The sequence below is a fragment of the Channa argus genome, chromosome 13 (genome assembly GCF_033026475.1).
Source record: "Channa argus isolate prfri chromosome 13, Channa argus male v1.0, whole genome shotgun sequence".
In the NCBI taxonomy this organism is placed as follows: domain Eukaryota; kingdom Metazoa; phylum Chordata; class Actinopteri; order Anabantiformes; family Channidae; genus Channa; species Channa argus.
This window is the reverse complement of record NC_090209.1, coordinates 14,511,572-14,537,421: the sequence shown is the minus strand read 5'-3', so window position 1 is coordinate 14,537,421 and position 25,850 is coordinate 14,511,572. Positions and strand designations below refer to the sequence as shown.

Sequence of the window (25,850 nt, the reverse complement as noted above, 5' to 3'; positions counted from 1 at the left end):
GAAGGCAACCAGATTACTTTAACATGCCGAAGCTAGAGAATTTGTCAACAATCTGTTTTTTTTTTTTCACTCTCCAGCCAGCCTTATTCTTCTACCAGCAAGGAGTTTCTGAGTAGAATGTAAGCTAATATAGGAAAATAATAGTTACATCGAATTGATTGCTGTATTGTTGTTTTTAACACTTTTGTTGTTGCTTTTTCATTTGCTAAATAAACAACATCTGCAGTTAAAGTAAAGGTTTCTGTGGTTTAATTTTAACTTCATATGGGTTTTCTTAAAGTGTCCGTAACCTCTCCTCATAAAAGATATAGATTGTGTGTGACTAAGCCAGGTTTACTAGATTAAGGCTCAGTCAAGTTCTTTCTATAGCTTTGACGTTGTAGTTATTTATCTAAACTAAGTTGTTTCTCTGGCCATTAGTACTCTTAGTCACTCGCCTTAGTTTTTTCCCAGTAACTGTTTTTTGCCATTGCTTGTAGTTTTGTGTTTGCCTGAATGCCTTCTTAATATTATAATTTCAAAATCATTATTAAACTATGTTTGATAATAACTGCTTAATTTTGGTGTTCTCTTGTCTTTGGCACTTTGGTCGCTATGCGCTAAATTGTCATCTCAGATCTTTACGTCATTCTTTAGGACAAATTACGTCACTATTGCCATTTATTGTATATGCACTATATACACTCCCAATAGAATGCGATATGTATCGAGATTAGCTATCGAATATTAAATCGGCCATTTATCGGTGTTTTATACATTTTAAATGTAGTTTTGACTAGGGCAGATTCAAATACAAGTACAATGTTGAAGATGTTAATATGGATCTTTTACATTTAATTACAAATCGGATTTTTGTGCAAGTCCTCACACTTTTACTTAAGTACGTTTTTCAGGTTGTTTGCCTTCTTTTTCCACCTCTTGCAGTCTGTGCTCGAGCAGTCGTGAAGCTAATTGTTCGGTGGCGCTTTACTGCTAGGCAACGGTCCTCAACATGGCCGTGAGCTCAAGGCATTCCTGGCATGCTGGGTGGATGCCACAGCCATACCGGTCTATATTGGGAAATATTAAGTGCACTTGTTAAACACGAACCTCCCAGTCAGATATTGTAAAAGCCTGTATTTACACAAAATATCGACTTACTTAACATTAGCGAAGTAATAAGCGGCAGCCAGCGCAAAATCCTCTCGGTCCTGTTTAAATACAGGGGCTCGAGGCAGAGGGCGTGGTTGAAGCCGTGACGTTCTGTTTGTGTCGAACCGCAGTCCGTATATTAACCCGACAGACCTTCAAACCGTGGACCGAAAAAACGGTACGTTATAACCCATTAGCATCAGTGATTTATTTTAAAGCGTGCGCACAAGTGTTTGACTGGAGTGTCATTCCTTTTTTTCTTCGTCTACGAGTGAAGCTTGTCCCTCGCATCCAGAAGCTAACGTTAGCTTGCTCGCTAGCTGACTTGGTGCTATTAGCTGGTAAAAAATCTAGCCGTAGCCACTGAACTAGCCCATCAGATAATGCTTTTTAACCCGGGTTTACGATTAGTATTGGTATCCTAAAACCTGGCAGATTGTGTAAAATCAAGTGAGTTACAACATTGTTTTAAACTGCCTTTACTATTCCTTTGTTTTCAAGCTTGTGCTTGCCCTATGAGCTAACGTTAGACGTAAACGTCGTTTGTTTACGTTTAGAGTTAGGAGTTGCAAGGCTAATTTTGCCTACAAGAGACGTAAAATTAAGTTGCAACAGCAGAAAAACTTGAGACATCGACTGCCAGAGTAGGCATAGTACAAGCATACAGCATCAGGATAGCACGGTGTTCTGACAGTAGCCAAAAATGATCAACTTATTCATAGAAAATGGGGGTGAATGGTTCATTTGTCATCACTCCACAACTCCATTATTTTTTTAAGTTATTTTGAAATAATTTTTGGACATTAATAATATATAAATATATTCAAACAAGTTCTACTAATAATAATCTTAGGGCTGGGCCATATGGGGAAAAAAATTATATTGACAGACACATTTAAACTGCCCTAATAAATACTATGGAACAATTTGCAAATCACAAATTTCTGAATTTTGCCATGCCATTTTCATTTTCATATGGTAGAGCATTGGGTTTAGATCCAGAAGGCCTTGGGTTTGAATCCCACCTCGCCCAGCCACCAAGGGCCACCGTTGTGCCATTCCCGAGCCCTGATAAAAATGAAGGGTTCCGACAGGAAGCGCATCCAGTGTAAAAAAAAATAAAAAAACTGTGCCAAATCAACATGCAGAACTTGTTCCTCTAAATGGGACAAGCCAAAAGTCATTGATCTGTTTTCATATTTGAGGAGTAGCTATTTTTCCAGAATTACCTTTTTGTCAGACCCTTCCAAGGTGTGAGCTTGGATATCGTCTACACTAGGTCTGTTTTCAGGCTCATTTGAGATGCCCACATGAATGATACATGCAAACTATATAATCATTGTCTGCTATGACAGGCATGTGTGAGGGGAGAAACTATAGATGATAGTTACAATATAGTATGTGTCAATTCGATAGAGCACGAACTGTAATAGTTAATGTTATATTAAATCTGGATTCAATATGTGTGTCGATTAATTTTACAGAAAAGACAAATATTTCTATGTTTATATCTGTCTTTTGTCAAAATGGAATAAAAATTTAGTAGAAGTTATTGTCCATTCATAAAGCCGCTTATGTTTCAGTCCTTTGGTGTTGGAATGTAATTATGTGAATTTAATTATGTGACACATGCCGCTGCCAGTACCTAAGAAGCTAAAAAAACTGAGGTGCCTTCTAAAATTCATTGTATTTTAAGTTTCTAATGCTTACGGATCTTAGTTATGCTTTTAAGTTTCTAACTCCAGAATCTTGAAAAATGTATTTCAGTGTGCTGTAGTGTCACCCTCGCCTGGGTGCCATGGTCCTGTGTTACACATGAGCTCTACTATGTGGTACATCATGCAAAGCATTCAAAGTAAATATTCCTTGTCTGAGCGGCTCATCCGCACCATTGCAGCTATCCGCTCATTCCCACACGACAATGTGGAGGATCTCATTCGTAAGGTAAGCATGCTCATTTTCCAGTTAAACTTGGAATAATATTTCTCAGTGCCACCAGCTGTATTGACTTTATTATGTTCTGTGTGTCAAAGGGAGCTGATGTGAACCGGATGCATGGCACACTTAAGCCCCTGCACTGTGCTTGTATGGTTGCTGATGCTGACTGTGTAGAGCTCTTGTTGGAGAAGGGGGCTGAGGTATGTCATAGGTGTCTCCTACACACTTGTTAAAGCATATAACAAAATTTCTTATTGAATTGTGATCTTTCACACAGACACAGTACTACAGACTTAGTACTACACAGAACAGCCATAACTAACCACCAACCTAACATTTAGTAGGTCCCTCTTTTACAACACCTCAAACTTCTTCTGTAATGCAACCCATTCTTGAACCATTTTTGCAGTGTGGCAGGGTCCATTTTACTGTCAAAAGAGGTCACTGCCGTTAGGGAGTACTATTTGTATGAAAGGGTGAATTTGGTAAGCAACATTTAGGTTGGTGGGACATGTCAAAGTAACAGCCACGTGATGTGAAGGAGCACACGATTAATTAGAACAGCAACCTTTTTTCATTGCTCCAGCTTCCAGTTCTGATGTTCAGTTTTGGTCGTTGCCCGTTATGTAACAACTTGCAGTCCAATTTGTGTTCTGACCCCTTTTTTATCAGAACCAGCATGAGCATTTTCAGCAATTTAAACTACAGGATCTTTTCTACTGGATCAGACTATACGGCCCAGTCTTTGCTCCTCATGCGCATCCTGGCCGCCCATGACCCTTTCACTGGTTCACCTGCTTTCCTTTCTTGGGACGACTTTTAGTGGGTCCTGACTACTGTAGACCGAGAACACCCCACAAGAGCTGTAGTTTTGGAGTTGCTCTGATCCAGTTGATTTGCCATCACATTTGGTCCCTGTCAAAGTCACTCAAATCCTTACATATACCTGTGTTTTCGACTTTCAACACATTAACTTCAGGGACAAAATATTCACTTGATGCCTAATATATCCATATAAGTATATGGTTTTGTGCAGTCTCTGCTTCTGCTGCATGCATAGCAGACCCCCCCTGGCCCTATGGAGAATAGAATGCAGAGAAACAAACAGGTGAGGGTGGGTGGGGTACGAAAAAACAAGAATTGCAGGAGAGTATTTATAGACTGTAAACATCGATGGGAGTGTTTTAAGTGTCATCCCGGTTCTGAGATTAAGATATTACTCTCCATATAGTGCAACGTTAAAACTGAGCATGATGTTCACTGAAGGAATCATGCATCGGTGCTTGTTCAGCATGTGTTTTGTAGCTACTGTAGTTTGTGGAGAAATTTTATTTAATAAAAGGTCAAACAACCCCAACTTTACAGGCTCACTTTGACACAGTGAAGAGTTCCCATGCCATGGATTCAACTGCTAATTGTATTGAATATCCTCATCAGGTGAATGCTTTGGATGGATATAACCGCACTGCACTTCACTATGCAGCAGAGAAGGATGAGAGTTGCGTGGAGCTGCTGTTGGAATATGGGGCCCAGACAAATGCCCTAGACGGCAACAAAGACACGCCACTTCACTGGGCTGCCTTCAAAGATAACCCAGATTGTGTGAGAGCCCTGCTGGAAAGTGGGGCTTGTCCCAATGCCCGAGACTACAACAATGACACTCCTTTGAGCTGGGCAGCAATGAAGGGTAATTTAGAGAGTGTAAAAGTGCTATTGGACTACGGAGCCCAGGTCCATGTGACCAACCTGAAAGGCCAGACCCCTATCTCCCGACTGGTAGCCCTATTAGCCCGGGGCCTGGGCACTGAACAGGAGGAGGAGTGCCTGGAGCTGTTGTGCCGGGCTGCAGGGCATTTTGAGATTAGACTGGCTGATGGTACCCTTCCCAGGGAGCTGAGTAAGGATCCCCAGCTGCTGGCGAGGCTGACCAGCATGGTGGCTCAGGCTCCCACACTGCGCTCTCTAGCACGCTGTGCTGTCCGGCAGAGTCTCGGAGTGCAGTTCCTTCCCACTGCTGTAAAAGACCTTCCTTTACCAGAGGCTATCAAAGACTATCTACTCCTAAGAGACTGAGATGATAAAACTAATGGGGGGCTCTCAGACCTCATTGCCTAAATAAACAGCTCATCACATTGCATTTATTTACAAGAAAAAAACCCTTTTGAATTATAGGATATTGTTTGGCAGTGGCCCTCATTTACCAAACCTTATTGCAAATTAATAGATTTTTTCACTAAGAAAGATAAACAACACTCTTAAGTTTCTTCCTTCTTAATTTGTTATGTGGTGGTTGCACGACTTTGAAGCGAGCAGTTATTTATGTACATGTTGATAGGTTTGATTGGTTTCATCTGTAGGAGAAAGTCTGATCCAGAACACTATGCTTACACTGTTACATAATTCCTTGCAGCTAAAAGGAAGTCTTTGGTGCAACAAAATTTTCTAAGCCCAGTTTGTTTGCAGTACAGAAAGATCTATAACGTCACTTTTTTAAAGTTTTATCATAAAAATCAACCTAATGATGTGTATCCAGTTGTCCAATTGTTCTCATTATGTTCACAAAACCAGTACATCCTTAGAAATTTAAGTAGGGTTGGTTTAAGTAGGTAAGTGTTTTTTTGTTTTGTGTGTGTGTGGAAATTTCAGTTGAATAATAACTATGACTTTTTAAACCTGAAGGTGGACTTGAGCATGACTTTAAAGTAGTTTGTATGACATTTGGAATGGCCAGCCTTCTCTCAGTGACCTCCCAGTGAACTCACAATGCAATCAATTTTTGCAAATCCAAGGGAAAATCAAACGTTGACCAGATTAGAAAACATTGTGCCAGATAGGAACATTTTTATTTGTTATGTAGACGCAACAAAATGTTGCAGAATATTATCATTGGTTTTAGTAAATGTGCCAGACAAACATGCCTCCATCTCATTTCCCAAACTTGGTCAGTGCTGATAAAAGTGATGTCTGTTATATGTAATTTATTATTTGAATTTTATGTTTAATTAAGGGTGCAGTTGCCAAGGACAAATAAAATGTTATGTTTTTTTATAGTTTATATTTCTAGTCTTAACTTGCAAAATTTCGGTTTTCAAGCACTCGCTAGTCTACCATTTTACTGCATATTTTTAAAGAATATGTTATTTAAATTAGATGTTTGTTAAAACCACGAAATGGCATGATTACTAAGTTTTGTCTTAGAAAAATTCACTAAGAAGCTTGCAAAATGTACTTAATTTTGTTATGGCATCTGTCTAAAATCTGACCACTCATATGCATAGTTTTGTTTGCCTGTTCTGCAGATGTATAACAACTAACCTCTTAAATTTAGTCTTGTGTACACCTGAAAAGTGCTTTTTTTTCTTTGTCAATTTGATGAAAGTAAACGCCTTTATAATCTATTTGTTGTTTACTCTTCATTGTTTTTTAAGTGTGAACCCTTCAAGTTGTATCAAGACATGGCTAGAATACATTTAATATATTACAAATAAATACTTTATTCAAATTCAGCTATGAAACCCTACTGAAACCAAGCAGACAAATTTAATTTATCCATTATTAATTTTGTAATTTTCATCTGTTCTTTTTCAATGACATCAAAATGTCTTCCCTGAAAAGACCGACTACCAGCACCTTGATGAAATACCTTGATGAAATACTGTAATCAGTGTGCAAATTAATTTATGCATATGCATATGCATATGCATGTAAGGGATGTCTTGGCAATATTTGTATACACCCAAAGTTAATCTGTGATATCATAATCACACTGAAAATACACCGAATATAGACATTTTCAGTTATTCACATTATCTGCTGGGTTAAAAATATGTACAACAGACAATTATTACGCTTTATTTAGTATAGGAAAAGCTAGATTAATTTTGAACTTTATGAAACAGGACCTTTTTGTTAGTAATTAAGATTGAATACATCTGTGATCTCTTCATGTCTGTGTAATTACTGTTTACTGCACTCATTACTAATTAAAATAAAAGGGCTCAAATATGAGAAGCCACACCATAACTTTACACTAAGGACTGTAATTTAGAGCTGAATCCAAGCATTTTTATTCTTAAGCTAACATAATTTCATGGTACAAAGGCCAGTATATAGTAGTAAACAGTTATTATGAGATGAAATCACAGACTGTGCCTTCTGACTCTTGAAAGGAGATACAGGAGATGATGATGATAAATTCACTTCTCAAGTAATCCATTGGGGGGCTCTCCATACTTGCCTCTGAATTCATTGGCCTCTGAATGAAATGTGTCAGTCAATGCCATTTCATTTTGGAAGAAAATTCAAATGTAACAGTAGCTGTGGATTACATCAGCTGGCTCATCATTAAAACTTGAGGTATTTACAAATATATAACATCAGTTGTACTAGCATTCTTTTTTGGTTAATGAACCAAATTTATTAATTATATTTTACAATTTAAATTATTTTGACCCATTATTGTTTTATGTTTTAGATGTCCATTCAGTAGTTTTAAAATTTTGCTTTTTCATGTCTTGATTAGGAATTTAACATTTTCATAATATTTTATTCTTATGGCTGTTACCAAATACTGTGCCTCCAGTATTTAGAGGGCAGGGGTGTAGTTGTCAGGGGATAATGGAATTAAGTACCCATATTTATGTCCTCAAAAAGACTGCGATATAAGCTGTTATTATAAAGAAACTACTATTATTCGCTATAAAGGGAAACATTGATGCAAAATATCTTCAACAGCATCAGAGAAGTTTGTAATCTTTTATTGCATATTATTACAGTTTTGTTTAACCTTACTTGCTGCATTAAGAACAGCCTGTCAAGTTTCCCATGTTAATTATCCAACTTATCTATTGCTGCAAGAACAGGCCGACAGATGTTTGAACACATACAGGATACAATAGTTGAAAACGAGCAGTGCAAGCAGACTTGGGAACCCCTATATTAAAGGAGTTTGGGGATCAGATTTTGTGCTAAGTGACACTTTATTTATTCATATATTTATTGCAGTCTGTGTTAACAGAAGCATAATTTCTTGTGTATACATGTAGGTTTACCTTCTGCATCATTAAATATACAAACAAACAATACACACAGACCTAAAAAAGAAACATGTTAAAATTGCCTAAAACCAGGAATCTCCAAAACTTTGGAGCCCTGTGTGAACTATCGCGATAGTTCGACGTCAAGGGGAGTGTCAAATTCCAAGAGAGAGGAGAGGGGAGTCAAATAGAGGGGCGCAAGGGTGAGTTTGTAAACACTTTATTAACCTTTAAATTCACCGTAGAAGTGTCAATTTTAGTAAACTTTGACACGATAGTTCTCGACGTGATTTTTTTTAGTGCTTGTTACTCTTAAAAACACGCGTCTATTCAATTGTCAAACTATTTCAACGTTTCATTCGGACTGTCTCGTTTTGCAGTGAAGTGTCAGTCCGCTAACCAGCCAACTGCTAGCTTTTTATCTGTATGTGTTATTTGGACTCGTCGTAAAGTCTTTGAATACACAGCTCACTTCGAATATAATAAAATAGGTGTTGATGTGTGTTTGTTGTCATGGCTGAAAGGGGAAGTAATACTGTTATAATATTTTTAAATGTGCCTTCGGCCTGTTGTTAACGCTAGCCACTGCAGTTAGCCATTAGTTTTGTGTGGATACAAAAAGTTGATTTCGGGTTTTTGACCAATAAGATTGAGCTTGTCGGTGTTATTGACAGGGTCTAAAGCTTTGGATGCGTCAGATACAGTTGACTGACGTGCGTTTAGCCAATTGCTGTAAAGAATAGGCGGTCTTGTTACGGGAAAAGGCAGGGCTTCTGTCCGTACGTAGCCAGAAGGTAATGGAGGCTAAAAAAGACTTTTTCAACTTTTTCAAGTCAGTTCTGTAAGAAGGAACTTGAGTTTGTAGGACTTCGGGATTTCATTTGCTGTTTTTTACATGCTTGGAAATGCTTGAAAAATATTTGATCTGTCTGTTTTGTTGGTAGAGTATTATGTGATGATAATCTGGGACTGCAAGGAGAGCCTCAAAACCTGCGAGTCTTATGTAGTAGTGATATCCATAGTATTGCAATTTGAGCTGAACGCCCCAGGATCCACATCCCCATGCGTGTCAACACCTTCATTAGGAATGTAGGTCATGTTTTTGGCAGAGTTGTACCTCATTCTATCACAGAGAAGTGTTAAAAATGCAGTCTGTTTGCCCCAACCAATGTATTGACATATATCTGAATTTAATGCATTTTTGCTGTAACTGGAATGTCATCACATTACGCAGACGGTGAGTGTGTGAAAATTATAAGCTGTAAAAGCATGCTTTTGAATGAGATGTCACTTTTGCAAAGTCTGCCTGCCCGTTGTCCTAATGGTTAGTAAAACAATTGGTTTGATAATACTTTACAGCATAAATTATTTGGCAAAACTGTTGTTTGCACAGTGTTCCTGATTTAATTTTAGAAAACTGCTTGGGGTCCATCTTGTATTGTCCTAGATTGTATGTTAGCTGTGCATGGATTTAGCATTTAGCCCTTGTTAGTTATGCAGACATGGATATAGGATTTCATTTGTTCCATTTACCAAATCTCGGGTTCACTTTGCTTACATAAATCCACGTTGGCTGTCACTTACACCCAGATCTCTGGTCACTAAAGCTCATAGCCCACATTTACAAGACCTTACTTCTGTTTCAGCAAATACCCACGGTCATTCACACTTGACCAATCGCTGATCTTTCTTTATTTCACTATTTTAATCTCTCCTCCTCCCTTTACTTTTTTTTAGGGGGGGGGGGGGGGGTCTCCCCTACCCACTGGCAATTCAAGCCTCAGATTCCAGAGACCGGGCTGCAGAGCGAGCTATTAATACAGTTTGTTTAGTCAGTTTCCTAGCAGGCTGCATCAAACACTGGATGGCTGTGTCTGATTATAGCTGGGACACGGTCCCCCACACCTGCTGAGTCTGAGAAATCCTAGTTAATGGTGGGACTTTGGCAGTAGCTTAATGAGAAAGACACGAATTAGGGCACTTTAAGTGGTTCCATGAAACCCTGGATGAAATGAGGCAAATAAGTGAACTTGACATCCATTCCTGTCATGAATGTCAGTGATATGCATCAGGATTTAAGTAACTCTTAAACTGATCTACTGTCTGTGAGAGCTTTGTCTGAAGCAGAGCATTCCATAGTGAGGATTTTTCACAGTCAACATTAATTATTCTGCTCATTCTCACTTAGACATATCTGAGAGAAGTAAATAAACAGCATCTCATTTTCCCTTTTACAAGGCAGTCTAGCAGAGGCTTTGAGATAGGATAGGAAGTCAAGCACTAGAATAAAAGGCCTTAACACATCTGTTTTAATCAGGTTAAGATATTGGTTCAGGCTGCTTTAAAAACAAATGCTATTTCCAAGCCATGTAATTTGGAATTCATGTGAGACTTCCCACATAATCAAATCCCACATTTTATATTTGTACCAGCCAGCCAAGTTAATGTCTAGCACATCTTTAGTAAGATGTAAACTCTGAGATCTGTTCCCACTCCTAACGCCAGATGCGTTCATTTCTCCACATAGTCCACACCCTTGGTATAACGAGCTACACAGAGTATCTTGCTTGCTGACACATCTCTGCTCAAATAGACTTAGAAGATTGGAAGCACTTTGTGAGGGCTCTCGCACTTACCTGTTGTCTCTCTCCAGAGGATGGGAGGTCTGCAAAACATCAGACTGCTCTGCTTAATCATCAGTTTGATCTGCACAAGGAGGAAAGGGGCTTTTGCAGACCTCTTTGCCGTAAAGACGTAGACCTGAAAGGGAACAGTTAGGCCAGTTACAGGCCCAGTGTCACGGGAGCATGTTGTATTCCAGCGCAAGGCTTCAGTAATCATGTGTTGGCTCACAGGCAGCTGTCTTCTGTAGAGGGAGGAAAATATACTGACTTCAGCATTGGGAAGAGTTTCAGACATTTATGCCTTGCCAACTTAATGAATAATCTGTCCCACTCATAATGTTAGCCTACATGCTCAACCTGTGTAGGTACAACAGAGGTTAATGGGACCAGTAACATTGTAATATTGATATACTAAACAGGTTTAACTTCTTTTACAGCTTGTGTAATAGTTGTGCATTTTAAGTTGGATAACGGAGCAGCAGATGTTAACAAATGTGAATAAACAACAAAATCAACACAGTTAAAATCACCACAGAAGTACAGAGGCTCTTATGGTACATTGTTTTAGTCAAAGTAAAAGTTCATGAGCATAACAAAAGACACTGTCAATTTTAAAGGTTAGTTTTAAATCATTAAGGCTGCATGGCATTATTTGAGGAACCTTATTGAATAATACACTTGTCAGTAGCTTTTGTTCATTGAAAGGAGTCTTATCTGTTTTTATAGCATGATTTTAATGCATGTTACTTACTGCTGCACTTTCAGTGGGAAATTGTTGTGTAATAGTTGCCAGACGTCACTTTGGAACGGTTGTGAATGTTAAAACATTATTGTGATTGTTCATCGCCAACCCTCCAGTTCCCTGATTTAAATTTAACGACTAAGTTATTTTTCTAAACTTCTCGGTTTCTCTCAAGATGAAGCGCTGTTCACCTGCTCAGAGCAGTGCATGGTGAGGTGGTTTTGTAGAGTTGGGAATGAGGTTGAGGCAAGGGGGGGTATGTCAGGAGTTATTCTCCTCTGCAGAGACAATTGATAATGTTCCATTAGCTTCAGGCACAACAGGAGAAGAAGCCAAACAGAAGCATGTGCACATTTAACTCTTGACAATGGCATTACTCAAGAAGAGAGGGATGCAGTATTTGTTTGGTAGTCTCTGTGTTTACAAATATTTACCAAATACTTTAGTTGTGTTAATAGTACACCAACAAAATTATCCATATTATGTAATTAGAACATAGGATGGACATAATTTAAAATATGTTTATTTGATTGCCGTTTTCGGTGAGTAAATTGTGACTTCTACATACATATTGTCCATCCATTCATTATCTCTAACTGCTTATCCTGTTCAGGGTCAGGGGGGAGATTATCCCAGCTGTTGTTGGGCAAAAGGCAGGGTACACCCGGGACAGGTCACATTCTATCTCAGGGCCAACACAGACAGCCAAGCATACTCTCAGCCAAGTTCATTATTACTCTTTTGGGCAAATTAAAGTAATCAGTTAACTTAACATGCTCATCTTTGGACTGTGTAAGGAACCCTTAATACCCAGAGACCCAGAGAAACCCACACAAACATGCTGAGAACATCCAAACTCCACACAGAAATGCAGAAGCCAGCTGGGGATTTGAACCAGGGATCTTCTAGCTGTGAGGCGACAGCACAAACTACTTTACTACCACTGGGCTTTCTACAATACAATAGTTTCAATTATAGTTTAAGTCTCATTGTGGCTTTAGTCTGAAGTGAAATGCCTCCCCATATGTATTTTTTCGGTCTTCTAATTGTTTCATCCAATAACATCTCTAAAAATCTTCTTTTTTCAAATGAAGAGTCCAAAACCTAAATATAATCAATTTAATATGACAATTTTATGTTCGTAGTTTCCCCCAATAGTTTTTTATACCATTGATTAATTGATTACCTGATGATTAAGTGCGGCTCTCCATGTCAGCCACCTTAGTAAAAACGTTATTTGATTTTTTTTTTATTAGAAGTATTTGGTGATCATTAATCACTCCACTAGTCACCTAAGGATACAATATGCTACTAAGGCTAGCAAGACACTTAAAATCTATCCTCTCCACCCAGCCCTCACTTTCAGTGTTTATTGTTAGTTCTATAAAAATCATTCATATCATTAGTTTTATGAAATTGTATTAAATGAGAAGCAAGCATCGTCAATCAGGCTGAAATTGTTAACATTCTAAGGTTGGCCACAGTGGCAATCCTTGCTTGAAAACCTGCAGAAGTGAGTATCTCTGCAATGCTGGCAGTGCTGTTCAATAATTCTGCGACACAACAGGCTTCAACGGCACTAATTTGTCAGTCGGAAGTATGGATTATCTTCTGTGCTACAGACCAACATTTTTGTTGTCAGTTAGACGCATGTCTTTACATAATGACATGAAATACTGTTTAAACTGTGTCTCCATAATTCCACCATTAATGTCACACTTGCACATTGACTGGTTGTGTTACACAGAAATGCTAATTTTGAGCATATGGGGCAAGGCTTGTAAATATAAAGTCATTGGTTTTCAGAATGAAGATGTATGTCCCCCAGTGGCGCAGTGTGTCTTGCTAATATGTTCTTATTTGTTAACTAAACATTAATAGAGAAGATTAGATGATTTAGCACCTGTATGGTGCCTGTGGACAATACAGTAATTTAGATAATGACAGAAGTTATTCTTTGAGATAGGTTTTAGAACATATTTATACTAAAATACTAGGGGAAAAGTGACATAATATATCTTTAGAAAAGACATCTCAGGTATATGTAAATGATACCATTTAGAGATATGTATGTGGAAAAAGTTCTCAGAAAGTTGATGGCAATGAAACAGACTGTGCACAGAGAAACAGCTGCACTACGAAGGGGGATTGACTGAATGAGGGGTACATGAAGGGAAAAGGCTGGGTGGTGCTGGAGAGGTGAAGAGAGGGAGTGGTAAAAAGAGAAGGAGGGCTTGGAAGTGAGGGATATTGAGACAGAGGCAGAAGGAGAGTGAGATGTCTTTGTGTAAATGGTAGCTGTCATCCTCTCTTGTAAGCAGTTCCTCATTGGCCAACAGAAAGCCCCCCTGTGTGAAGGAAGTATCACCAGGGAAACTTCGTCTCGCTGCCTCTGTGCGTGTTTTCCTCTTTGCCAGGGTTATTTTTAAATAGAATTTGCCTTCCTGCTCAGACTAAAGACTATAAGCCACAGCATCCCTGTTTTGTTGCTTTCAGGATTTGCAAGTAGACAAACCAAGACAGAAGCAATGTTCACTTCTTCTCCTCTCCCACAGTTACATTGCAAGCTCTTTGCAAAAATGGGGGACGACCGACCTTTTGTGTGCAGTGCTCCTGGCTGTGGACAGGTAAGTTTTCTCCTTCCTTTCAATCTTATGATCCTTATGATTAAACGTATTTCATTTCTAAAAGAAAAAAGGTCTTGTACTTGTGTAAAATAAGAGAACTTACCCTTCAGCCTTAAATCCCTGCCAACACACTTATTCCCATTGCTAGAGTGAGTTGACCTACGGTGATTTATGCAATACTCACGGTCATTACACTGGTACTGGCATTCTAGCTAGCATGCTGCCATGTTAGACAATGCTATGTCTCCTCTAGCAATGACTCACTTGAAGCTCCAGTGAGTAATCGGAGCACAGTTATTGTTTCAACCTGTCACTGTTGACTTCTAGCGCCTGCAGACACAGGTTTGAACTGTAGCAGTGACTCAGCTGAGCGCCAATAGTGCACTCACATGTCTGTAACATGGTGATTGTCTGGGCTTGGGCTGATAAAACAGCAAACTGAAAGAAGTGAATTCTAGGGTTCATGACTATTTAACGCAGGAAATAGGATGTCTGATATTGTACTCAATTAGCTGTCTGATGCTGCATTCAGTTGGGTGTGATATCTTTAAAACGAGTGGTGGATTATCAATCCTGGGGTCTAAAGGAAGGAAGTGTTTATGTGGTTAGGTGATTGTGATTCATAAACTCGTGTCTGTTCTCTGATCAGTAGTGATCTGTTGTTCACAGGGCTTGTGGTTTGAACAACAGTCATGAAAAGTAGTTAAACATGCTTGCAAGATAAATAAAAGATGATTTGTTTGGTTATTTTCATCTCAGAACATTATGGACAGCTGGGGACCTGTTTTCTGATAGAAAAAACATTTAAATTTTCCGCTGTGATGTAAATACTGCATATTTCATTATAATGTATTATGTAGTTGACATTCAAAGCAACAAAATCATATGAAAACTTTTTCAGGCAAAGCTATGGTAGGTAACTGTGTAGATCTACAGCTGTGGTATACTCTCCAGCTTTGTTTGAGTGCGAAACTGTTGTATAAACAGAACTCCGATCGTAGAACAGTGTGACAGTGCTACATGTTTGGGAGTATTTTTGGCATCAAAGCACCACTTTATCATGAGGAATAGAAATAGTTTGTTTCTAAATTTTCTGATATTGAATATATTGATTTGGACTCATGTTTCTGACCCTTTCTGTTTTAGCTCTTCTTTGGGCTCTGTTACAACAACCAAAAACAAAACAATAAAGATCTCTGCAGGTTTGTCATTTTAGGCTACTGCTTTCACGTTAGAGGCACAAATGGGTCATTTGTAAATGGGTCATTTTGACCCATTTGTAATGTCAAAATAAAGCTAGCAAAATAAGAAGTAAAATATGGGTAAAATTGTAAATAACAGTAAATTTGACCATTTGATAACACGCTTTTTGTACTCAACTTAAATAAACTGTGCTATAAATACACTTTAGTTTCTTAGGTGTCATTATACAAAATTGTTATTAAATCTAGATTTGTGCTGTCATTTATAAAAGTTTTACTGGCCTTTAATAAAGTCTATGATGGTATTTATTTGTGCAGAACATCTTTTATGTCACAAGTATGCTATGTCCAAATGCAGTTTTACTGCTGCCCTTTATAAACAACAGTCACCTACCAGGACAATCTGAATCATGCCCATAATAAAACAAGGATGATTGACTTCTGGGTTTGCTCAGAGTTTTACCTTTTACCACCACTACCAAAAACAACAACAACAACAACAACAACAACAACATTAATAATAACAAGATTTTATGGTGCCCAGTATTTACTTTGTGTGGTGGGGTAATCCTAGCTGCCAGTATCTTATACAGGGATATAAGGTGTAGGTAGTTTCGTCTACAAGGCCCAGCCACCTTGTTCAGAGGAAAGAGACAAATGAGACATGTATTGGTGATGCTGCTGGTTAGGGCTAAAAATAAGTCTCCTGACACTTGACTGTGTTTCCACTTCACTCTCACGACTGAACTTGCAACTGCAACGCAGCACTCTAAAATAAGCTGCAACGAATGGTGAATAGGCTTGTGCCAGGGCCCAGATGATTCCTCCCACATCTCTGAATGATTCTCCTTGCCACTTCTCCAAAGAAGTGCTCTTTCTCAGAGCATGGCTGTTGGTGCTCTTTTCTAAAGGCCAGATCTCCTATAGCCTGGGAGCCTGGTACAAAATTCAGAATAATGTAGAGCTATACTGAAATACAATTTATAATATTAACATGTTTACACGCCAACATACCTAACAACATTTAGCTCTCCTCTGTAAAACACATTGCAGCATCTATTTTGAACTTGATATAAAATGATTTAGATATAATACCTTCTGGTCAGTGGTCATTGGCTTTTACACCTCCATTTGATATCCACAACACCACATAGACTACAGTTTTCTTTGTGTGTGTACGGTGTGTTGGGCTGTCTGTAATTACTACACTATGATATCTAGGTTGTTGTACTACAGAACATTTCTTAAGGTCACCAGGACAAATAGACAAATACTGACTGGTCAATTCATATTGTATCGTTCCTTCCTATTTTTTTTTTTGTTGTTGTTGTTCACTTATTCCAGAGGTTTACCAATGAGGACCATTTGGCTGTACACAAACACAAGCATGAAATGACACTGAAATTTGGACCACCAAGGACCGACTCTGTCATTATTGCAGGTAGTGTTTTTCTACAAGACAAACACTTAGCTTTGCTCTTCTTTTTTGAATGATCAGAGAATATGTAACAGATGAAGATTTTATAGCACAACTCTGCGTGAACATGTTCCAACACCATCTCAAGAAAGGCAGCTTTAAACACACACTTATAACATTGGTTTCTATATTCAATGCTGACTGTGAACTATGTGTGAAAGCATTACTTTGAATAGTTATCTCATTTCATTCCTTTTTGCCAGACCAGACACCTACTCCCACCCGTTTCCTAAAGAACTGTGAGGAGGTTGGTCTGTTTAATGAGCTGGCCAGCTCCTTCGAACAAGATGATGATGAAAAACGGGCCAAGAACTCTGTAAGGAAAGCGTGTGGTAGATGACATTTTCTCTGTGTTTGTGTGTATAGCCACAAGTAAGAAACAAAGAAAACAGACTCCCATGAAGAGAAAAATTATTTTCTACTTCCTGCTTCAAGTTTTCACGTAGTGCCGAAATGCCTGCAATGTGCCCCTGGTGTATCATTATACTGTAAACTATTGCAACAGTTTGTTTAGATGATATTATTGTGTTTTATTGCACTTAAAATGCTGTGTCTGGTAAGGTTGTTTGGTTAGTATAGTAAATACCAACTTCTTTCTTTTAAGGCACTGTAGTCTTTGAGAACATCATCTTTTGTTAATACTTTAAACCTACTCTCTATTTCTATTACTCAATGCCTCTTTCCTTGTCAGCTCCCAGCTCCCAACTCTGTGGCTTTGGACATGAGTCTGCAGACGCCATCAGATGTGAAGGTGAAAGAGGAGGCACCTGTAGAGGTTGACTCCTCACCACCAGGCAGCCCAGAATCTATTTCTGGAAGGTCGGACAGCAACGGAGAGCCACTGGTTAAAGGAAAGGTAGGAAACAAATAGAGGGAGGTGGATGATTGCATGTGTATAGAGAATAGGGTGGTTTATGATACATGTAAATATGACTCTTACAGTATGACATAAATACTTAAATATTGAGGAAGAGATTTACTTGTTTGTTTTTTGAGATGTAATTAAAAAAAAAACAAAAAACAATATTATGTCTTTATTTAGAATAACTCTGTTTTAACTGTGTATCTAAACTTCCCACATCATTAAAATAGGACACACCACCCAGGAGTTCAGCTCCCACCCCAACTATCGTGCGTCCAGGTTCCCTGCCACTGCACCTGGGCTTTGATGCCCTTCAACCCACCATGCCATCACCAACCTCCGTTATCACACAGGCACCACCTTCCAATCGCACTCTAGGGTGAGTCAGAAGCAACCTTATTCTTTTGCTGGCTTCCTCTCACTCTTACCACTGATCGGACTCTTTCAATAAAGTACAATTTAAGCTCTTAACTCATATTCTTTACATGCTACAGTAAGAGAAGTATGTTCTCGATAAACTTGGTCTAGTCATGCTTTTGGTGGGGGGGGGGTTATGTTTTAAATATTTTTTTATTATCATCTTGTGTTTATGACTTGCATTATATAAATATTTCAGCTCGGACTAGTAATGACAAATGTAGGTGTGGTTTTTTTTTTCCTGTATCATGCTAATTGTTATATCACATAATCTTCTTAGTTGTCATTTTTTCTAACATGGCTGAACCTCCTACTTTTGTTATCTCTCTGCCTTCTGTTTTTCTAGTTCACCAACCAGCCATTACCCTATGATGATGCTTTCCTCTGGTCAGGCAGTGCCCGTGCTCCCTGGTCCCCTACAGATGCCCTCTGTAATTAATGTAAGACAGACCAGTAGTGTTATTATATTGTATTTCAGTTTTATAGCCGGGAAGTTTGTTCACGTTATCAATACATGTGTATATGTATATTTTCTCTGGGCTCCAGCTGGCTCGACCTGTGTGCATGGTACCCAACATTCCTGGGATCCCTGGTCCTCCTCTGGGAGGCAGCAGCAGCGGCTCTAACTCCCCCTCTGGCTACAGCATCCACTCAGAGGCCAAGATGGTCAGCACTAGATTAGATCTCTATTTTTATCTCTGTTCTTTTTGTCTCCATCTTCACCCTGCAGCCTTCATCTGCACTGGCTGAGTTTGTTCATCATATGACTTTTTATTTATAATAATCAGCTGTCACTTGATTATTTAACCCTTTCAGTACAAAAATATAACACATTACCGAATTTGCAGTAGTTTACTGTAAAGTAAACACATAGAACTATGTAAGGACTAGACATTTCAAGCATATTTTAGTTTAAGTGAAAAACGAATGAATTGAGTTTGGTTAGTGTTTTATTGTATTGCACAGTATCAACATTAGCGGATTTCACCATTGGCACAAACAGCTTGTTCTTTCAGTCACAAGTGGAAGATCATTGGTATAAATGTAGTCAGGGGCATTTTGGTGGTTTTCATATCTTTTCTAAGCGTAGGAACATGCAAGAGATTTATAGTAACATATCATCTTCAAAAAAATAATTCTTACCTGAATCTGTTCTTGAGTAGTTGTATGTCTTCAGGGCCACTCTGTTATTTTCAAATTATTATTCTCAGTTGGATAATGCACCAAATCAAAAAGCGACATCCTCAGCAGCACCTGAAAACTGTTCTAGTATTTAAGGCTCAAGTTTCTAGAGGTGAATGCAGCACAAAAGAGTTGAGACAGAACAAGCTGAAACTTTGTGATATTCTCTTGTCAGCAGTTCTTTAGTTATCAAATATTTATATGTTGTGTTATCACCTTCGGTTCTGCTGTTATAACATTGCTGCGTAAGGTTGGAGATAGCTCATCTCTAATTGACCATGAATGCTTTACCTACATGATTTAATCTGAACAATTCAGCATTTGGAGAATATTTGTTCTATCTCTCTGTCCTTTGCCATTTTGTTCTCTGTTTAGGCAACTCTTGAGCTGCTTAAAAGTCCTCTTCCCTACTCTTAACAGTTTTTACCTGAGAAGGTGTCTCACTATAAAGGGAAATTCTCAATTCTGAGACTTTTCTTAGTGTTTTGTCAGTAGGAGAAACTCTTTGACTTAGAAATCTTTGTGAATACAGCCCCCAAAGTGTGAACGGCATTGTTGAAAATTAGTACAAAAACATTTAGGCTACGTTATCTAGACTGAAACTAAATAAGTGGATATACAGTATTAACCTGGAGTTTACTGTTTATATAGTAAAGGTTTGCTATTATTTTGGAAGTTTAAATGATATTAAAAAAATTACATAAAAAAATACACATGTATACACATTCCTGTATTGTGTGTCCAATAAGACAATATTTTTAAATATTTACACTCTCCACACTGTTATTTTTAAGTTACTGTGCTGGTTATTGATGCATTTCGTTGTTCTCCTGTAGCGTTTAAAGGCTGCGCTGTCCCATCAGAGCCCATCAGGACAGAGTATGGGGATCATGGCCATGGGCAGCAGCCCCATGGTACCTCAGAAGGCAGAGCAGAACCAGCTGCTAGTCCAACAGTCAGATGCTCCATCACCTGCACAACCTCAGGTATGCAGTGTTGTCTGTAGTCCATGACTTACCTGTAACACAACGTTCAGATCTTATAACAATGTTATTTAAACTTGGATCTAAAGCTTTTTCATATATTTTGTATCACATCAGTTGTCTTAGTTACATAAAATTGGGGTTTTACTTCATGTATTGAGATGACTATGATGTACTCTGAGTAAAATAATGAAACTATGACTCACACTTCCCTTTTCTTTCTCATCTTTCTTCTGCACCCCTCCCATGTCTTGTCTGCTTCCTTGTAACCCTTTCCCCCCTCTAGGTATCTCCAGCACAGCCTACAGGTGGGCGTCGGCGGCGAACGCTAGACGATGACCCAGATGAACGGAGGCAGCGCTTCCTTGAGAGAAACCGGGCCGCTGCATCACGCTGCAGACAGAAACGCAAACTGTGGGTCAGCTCCTTAGAAAAGAAGGCAGAGGAGCTCAGCACCCTGAACGTCTCGCTCTCGGTGAGTGGGCCTGGAGTGGGTGGGTGGGGTGGAAATGTGTCTTGTGGGAGTGCTGTGTAAGTATGTACATTGTCACACTGTGCACAGTTAACAACTACTCAATGAAGTTTGAGATGTTTTTTCCTGATAGCTTAAATCAATTTCAGGGAATACTTGGTAATTATAGACAGCATTATGCAATAATTTGTTTCACATCTTTGTTGTGTTATTTAGTGGTTTGAGGTCTATTTTTCTCTAATATGCTCACTTCTCTACTGTTCTTAGCCTTAAATTAAGGGGAAAAGTATGAAAGCTTGGACTCTTTTAATTATGTGAACCAGCATTAATAATGACTGGAAATATGAATTGTTGGAAGTACTGAGGAGCCTAGTTTCCTTTGCTTGCAGAATGAAGTCTCTCTGTTGCGGAATGAGGTTGCTCATTTGAAGCAGCTGCTGTTGGCCCACAAGGACTGTCCTGTTACCACCTTACAGAAGAAGACTGCCTACTTAGGTGAGCCCTGCATATTTATCTAATGTTTCACCCCTGATAAAATAATGATAGTTTTTGCGTTAGAGTCATGTTTCTTCAATATATGCAGCAATAGAGATGAAGTTCTGTGCAAAGCGTTTAAAGTTACAGTTACAGAATACATTACAAATCTTTACTGTTGTTTTTTTGTGTGTAGCTGCAGAAGAGAGCATGAAAGACACCTCAGAGCCTACAGGATCCCCTGCCCCCGTGATCCAGCACAGCTCATTGGCGCACAGCCCCTCCGCAGGGCAAAACGGCCTGAGCTCAAGGGCAGCAGCTGAAGCCATGGCCATGTCTGTGTTGGCAGGAATGGGCCAGCAGCAGCGAGCGGAGAGTGGACCCTCTCACATTATCATGGCCGTACAGTCTCAATCTGCCGCCAGATGATGAGCGATGCCACCACGGCCCAGACCTGGCTCCATCTCCCTAGAGGTTCAAACTTCCAAGCTTCCCCTTCCCCCATCCTCCTCTCTTTTACCCTTCTGTGGAGCCATCATGCTGTGGCCTGGAGCTCAGCAGCAGCCTTCTGGGAATGGACTGAGACTTTTGAGAGAGCTTCCTGTTCACTTTTCCATAGACTACAGGGGCTGGACTCCAAATTGCTCCCCTCATTTCTAACTCTGCCTCCCCGCTCATCTCACCTTACCCTCAGTAAAAATGCATCTTCACTGTACTGAGTGTACTGCCATGAAGAACTTCTTATGTAGACACATGACACATGTATGCACACTTTGGAAGACACAGGTGTTACATAAATGTTCTTGATCAAATCAGATACCACAGAACACACACAGCTTTACACAGTTTTCAGCAGGGAATAGTGCCTTGTGCTCCTTGAACTTTTAGCCATGAACACAATCACACATGCTATCACACTATATGTCCCTGCATAGGTTTGGCTCCAAAGATGCAGTTGTTAACATCAGTAACAGTGTATTCACCAAAATGTTCTGTAAATGTTCCACCTTAAGGTGATGGACCCAAAATCTTACCTCATTTACACCCCTTTATGACAGAAATTGTGAACTGTGTGAGAATTTCTGTATGTGTTTATGTACATCAGAGCATGGCATTTGTCTACTCCTGATCTGATACATTAACAATTTGTTAGCATGTGACTTTTATGTTGTGTTTTTTACAGTATGAGCAGGTATACAGCATTCAGCCACAACATTCAGGCACCCTGGTGGTTTTAATGTTGTGGTGGATAGAGGTCAGCATGAGCATTCTGGTCTGCAGATACACAGCCTGATGCAAAGCTGGCTGTGATGCACTGTGTGTCCTGAAACCTGTTGATCTTTGCCATCATTAAATATTTCCTGTTCTGACCCTCGTTCAGCACAATATTAATGACCCCAAATGGTAAGATTGGTCCAGAGAACCAAAATACATAGATTTTTTTTCTGGGACGATCTGCTATTGCAAAATTATCTTTTTTTTCCTTCTCACCTGCAAGAAATTTAAGCCCTCTTCTTTTCATATTTCTGCAGACAGGTAGAAAACAGTCATTTTATCTGATAATTTGTTTTTTAAGTTCATATCTTTTCTCATTCTCACATTCTCTGAAACTATTTGTGTGACAGTGTTTCTCTGTGTGGGCCTGGACTTACTGTAGCTGTTATTTTCACACTTCTCAGGATGGTTGAACATCCTTGCTGCTCATTGGAAGTGCGTTGAACCTAGCCTCTTTGCTCTTTACCAAACATAAATTAAGCCATAATACCAACAAATCAGATCTCTGAATCTCCAAAGAGCACTTGGTACCTACATTGGAGTAGGCAGTAAAAAGCCTGTTAGTTTTTGATTCAGACTCCACAATGACACAATCAAGAGTAGTATATAGCTGCTTGTTACTTGCACTTAAACACAGTCTCAGTCAGTGTCTTGTAATTTTGCCTTATGATCACAGTGGTGCCTCCCACATTAATACTAGCAGAGTTGCTGAAGTGAAAAACAGCTGAGCCTTAGAAAAAACATTTTACAACATGTGAGAAACAAACAATTCAATAACTCATTAACGCTTCCTAAAGCCCTTTTAAAGTGAAGAGTGAATTTAACCAATTGTCTCTCTTCATTGACATATAATGATGCAATACTTGTCTGTCATCTGGTGGAGAAACAGCAGATATTTGTTCACTAGTAAAAGTGTTAGAAGGACAACAATTTCAGATAACTTGTCATGGTTTCTGAATAGTTCCAGTTCTTTAGAAAACCCAACCCAAGATATCATTATATTTTACACCAAAATCTAAACAAAAAATTGGGTTTTGTTTACTTTTTTCTTTTTTTTTTTTTTTTGTTTGGTCCTGTAGACTTTTGGTTGTTAAGATCATATATTTCCAAGTTGTGATATTTCATAAATAAGATATGTCCATTAACATAAAGGCGTGTCTTTATGCACTAAAATGATGCAAGTTTATTGTTGCTTTGCATTCTATGGTTCTCTCTATGGTTTCTTTAGATACATTTTTAAAAATGATATCTTTCTATTATTTGTACTGTATACATGAATGGGAGTTTGCTCAGCAACTTTAATACCTTCCACCTTTCTACCTAACACCTTTTGACTGAGCCTATTGTCCTGCAGTCCCAGTGGTGACCCTGGCATTTTGTTGTACTTTGGAGCTGGCACTATATTTGGCTGGTAGTCCCTTATAGACTGTTATAGATTGTTTATATGAAATGAAAATTCAAGTGATATTTAGCCTTTTTTTCATTTAACACATGTCATTGGCACCTTTTCTTTCTTCTCATGTTTTCTTTTGCTGTATGCTGTTTTCAGGACACTACAGTACAACTTTTGTATTGTGCTGAAAATAGCTAAAATGTATTGCTTCTGTTTGTACTCATCAATATACAAACTTCTTTAACAAATTGATTTTTTTTGTTTTCTTTAATGTCATTAGTCCTTTTTCAAAAAGAGATTGTTATCCCTTTTGTTATATGGAAGATGAATTTGATCATGTGTCCCTTTCTAACTTATTTTTTTAATTGGTCAAACAACTACCATTGAGGTCTTTAGCATATTAATGTGACCTAGATTTTTTTTTTAAAAGCGATGTAATGTAAAATGCAACATTGTGAAAGTTGCACAAATTGAATTAATGTTTGTTCACACTCCCATTGTCGGACTGATGATATCAAATTGTACATATCTGTACTATATGAATATATTTACTTTTCCATGCATGTCCAAGTGGAATACTATGAACACTTACAATGCTGCAGTTTTAATTAAAGAAACTACATCCTAATGAAGATTATGTTTTTTTTATTCTGTCTAGTCACCTCTATAAAAGTTAGTGCTTCAATATAATTTGTTATAATTGGCAGTGTTTGCCAATGTTGCACGTCAAGACACTGTACTGCCAGCCTTCTTTATAATTATCTTTGCCCTGTGTTCTCTGTCTCTTTCTGTCATCAACTGCATGTCTGCATTTGTGTTAAAAAATACTTTGTAGAGAGCAAAATACCAATTTTTGTGCTTAAATTTGCTCATGTAAAGTAAATTCTCAATTCTAAAGTCCTGCTTTGAAGAATGCAGAATCATCTCCAATGTATTTTCTGAGAATGTTGGACATATAGAAACCTGAGGTTTTATTCTACAATTAAAAAGTAAAATATTGTTTTTCATAGGTGGATTTTAGTTTTTTATAAATAAGTAATGTTGAATTATTTAATTTATTAAAATATAAAAAATTTAAGTACCTTTTCTATAATGTCAGATCCCCTTGTTTTTCTAAGGAGGTCAGGGATGTATTGCCATGGGCTGGGTATTTCTATGCTACAGCCCTACTTTTAAGCTGATGTCTTTGTGCTGTACTCAAGTACTTTTGTAAAAGTGGCAAAGTGGCCGGAAATAATCCTGTTTCGTTCATTTTTGCTTAGACTTTTATTTTCATGTTTATAAGATAAACATGATCATAACATTTTGAAAGCAGCCCTTAATGGCAGGGGGAGTGGAGTAAGGGATTCATTTCATGCACCGGTTACAGTCAGTAGACAGCATGACTCATAAGCAACTAACTCAGATTAGTATGCTAAACTTGTTTAGCTTTCTATGTCATTATAACATTTGCATGTTTTCAGTCATTTCGTGTCTCTTTGTGGTTTATTTGCTTCTGTTATTGGTCATATTGCACTTCTTGGTCGTTTTTCCTCATTTTGCATATTTCAGTCTATTTTGTCTGTTTGTGGTTGTTTGCATCCTGTTGTTTTGCATCCCTAATTCCCAACCGATTTTAGCCAGACACACTCACTTTTGTGTGTCTGTGATTTGTTTATGTGTATTTGTGGTTGCTTTACAAATTTTGTTATGTTGCTCTTGTTATGCTCTTGTTGTCTTTTTCATTTTACTAGTTTTTGCTGTGATGTTGCATGCTTGTAGTCATTATGCAATTCTTTTGAGTCTTTTTGTGGTCTTGTTTAGAGTCTTTTTTTTCTTAATTTTGCCAGATATTTTTCATCTCAGTGAAGGGGCCCCTGACTCCTTTTATGGCATATACAAAATTGTTAACGTCTGTGTGTTTGCAGGAGACAGGCAGGATGAAAATACAAGATTTCACATGCCGCACCCCTTAGTTGAGAGTAGATGGTGTGTGTTTTGGCCAGAAGACCGCTAGAGGGAGCCGCAGTGCCAGT

The 25,850-nt window shown here is 38.4% G+C and overlaps 2 protein-coding genes across 5 annotated transcripts; both read left to right on the top strand.

Annotated features, from left to right (window-relative positions):
• The first annotated feature begins 1,188 nt into the window (after window positions 1–1,188).
• On the top strand, window positions 1,189–6,467 carry asb8 (ankyrin repeat and SOCS box containing 8). The gene is made up of 4 exons (XM_067528147.1): window positions 1,189–1,309; window positions 2,899–3,075; window positions 3,165–3,269; window positions 4,507–6,467. Exons 2-4 carry the CDS (start codon window positions 2,947–2,949, stop codon window positions 5,140–5,142), a joined length of 870 nt encoding a protein of 289 aa, XP_067384248.1. The 5' UTR covers window positions 1,189–1,309; window positions 2,899–2,946; the 3' UTR covers window positions 5,143–6,467.
• Window positions 6,468–8,241: 1,774 nt separating this feature from the next.
• Window positions 8,242–24,463, top strand: atf7a (activating transcription factor 7a). 4 transcript variants are annotated; one of them, XM_067528140.1, is made up of 12 exons: window positions 8,242–8,308; window positions 14,027–14,098; window positions 16,645–16,741; window positions 16,981–17,093; window positions 17,469–17,633; window positions 17,870–18,018; window positions 18,403–18,496; window positions 18,603–18,722; window positions 20,075–20,224; window positions 20,508–20,696; window positions 21,083–21,188; window positions 21,364–24,463. In XM_067528140.1, the coding sequence occupies exons 2-12, from the start codon at window positions 14,051–14,053 to the stop codon at window positions 21,594–21,596; spliced, it is 1,464 nt and encodes a 487-aa protein (XP_067384241.1). In that variant the 5' UTR covers window positions 8,242–8,308; window positions 14,027–14,050; the 3' UTR covers window positions 21,597–24,463. The 4 variants fall into 4 exon arrangements, with proteins under 4 accessions (XP_067384241.1, XP_067384242.1, XP_067384240.1 ...); XM_067528141.1 differs by lacking the exons at window positions 8,242–8,308; window positions 16,645–16,741 and adding an exon at window positions 9,306–9,342; XM_067528139.1 differs by lacking the exon at window positions 8,242–8,308 and having other exon boundaries at window positions 13,985–14,098.
• Window positions 24,464–25,850: the final 1,387 nt, after the last annotated feature.

What these genes read in the sequence shown, in the direction of transcription:
- asb8 (XM_067528147.1), top strand. Translation starts at nt 2,947, where the DNA reads ATGAGCTCTACTATGTGGTACATCATGCAAAGCATTCAAAGTAAATAT. An exon ending in TGGAGGATCTCATTCGTAAG is followed by an intron (nt 3,076 to 3,164) that starts GTAAGCATGCTC and finishes TGTGTGTCAAAG; the next exon opens with GGAGCTGATGTGAACCGGAT. An exon ending in TGTTGGAGAAGGGGGCTGAG is followed by an intron (nt 3,270 to 4,506) that starts GTATGTCATAGG and finishes TATCCTCATCAG; the next exon opens with GTGAATGCTTTGGATGGATA.
- atf7a (XM_067528139.1), top strand. Translation starts at nt 14,000, where the DNA reads ATGTTCACTTCTTCTCCTCTCCCACAGTTACATTGCAAGCTCTTTGCA. An exon ending in CGACTCTGTCATTATTGCAG is followed by an intron (nt 16,742 to 16,980) that starts GTAGTGTTTTTC and finishes CCTTTTTGCCAG; the next exon opens with ACCAGACACCTACTCCCACC. An exon ending in CCTTCCAATCGCACTCTAGG is followed by an intron (nt 18,019 to 18,402) that starts GTGAGTCAGAAG and finishes CTGTTTTTCTAG; the next exon opens with TTCACCAACCAGCCATTACC.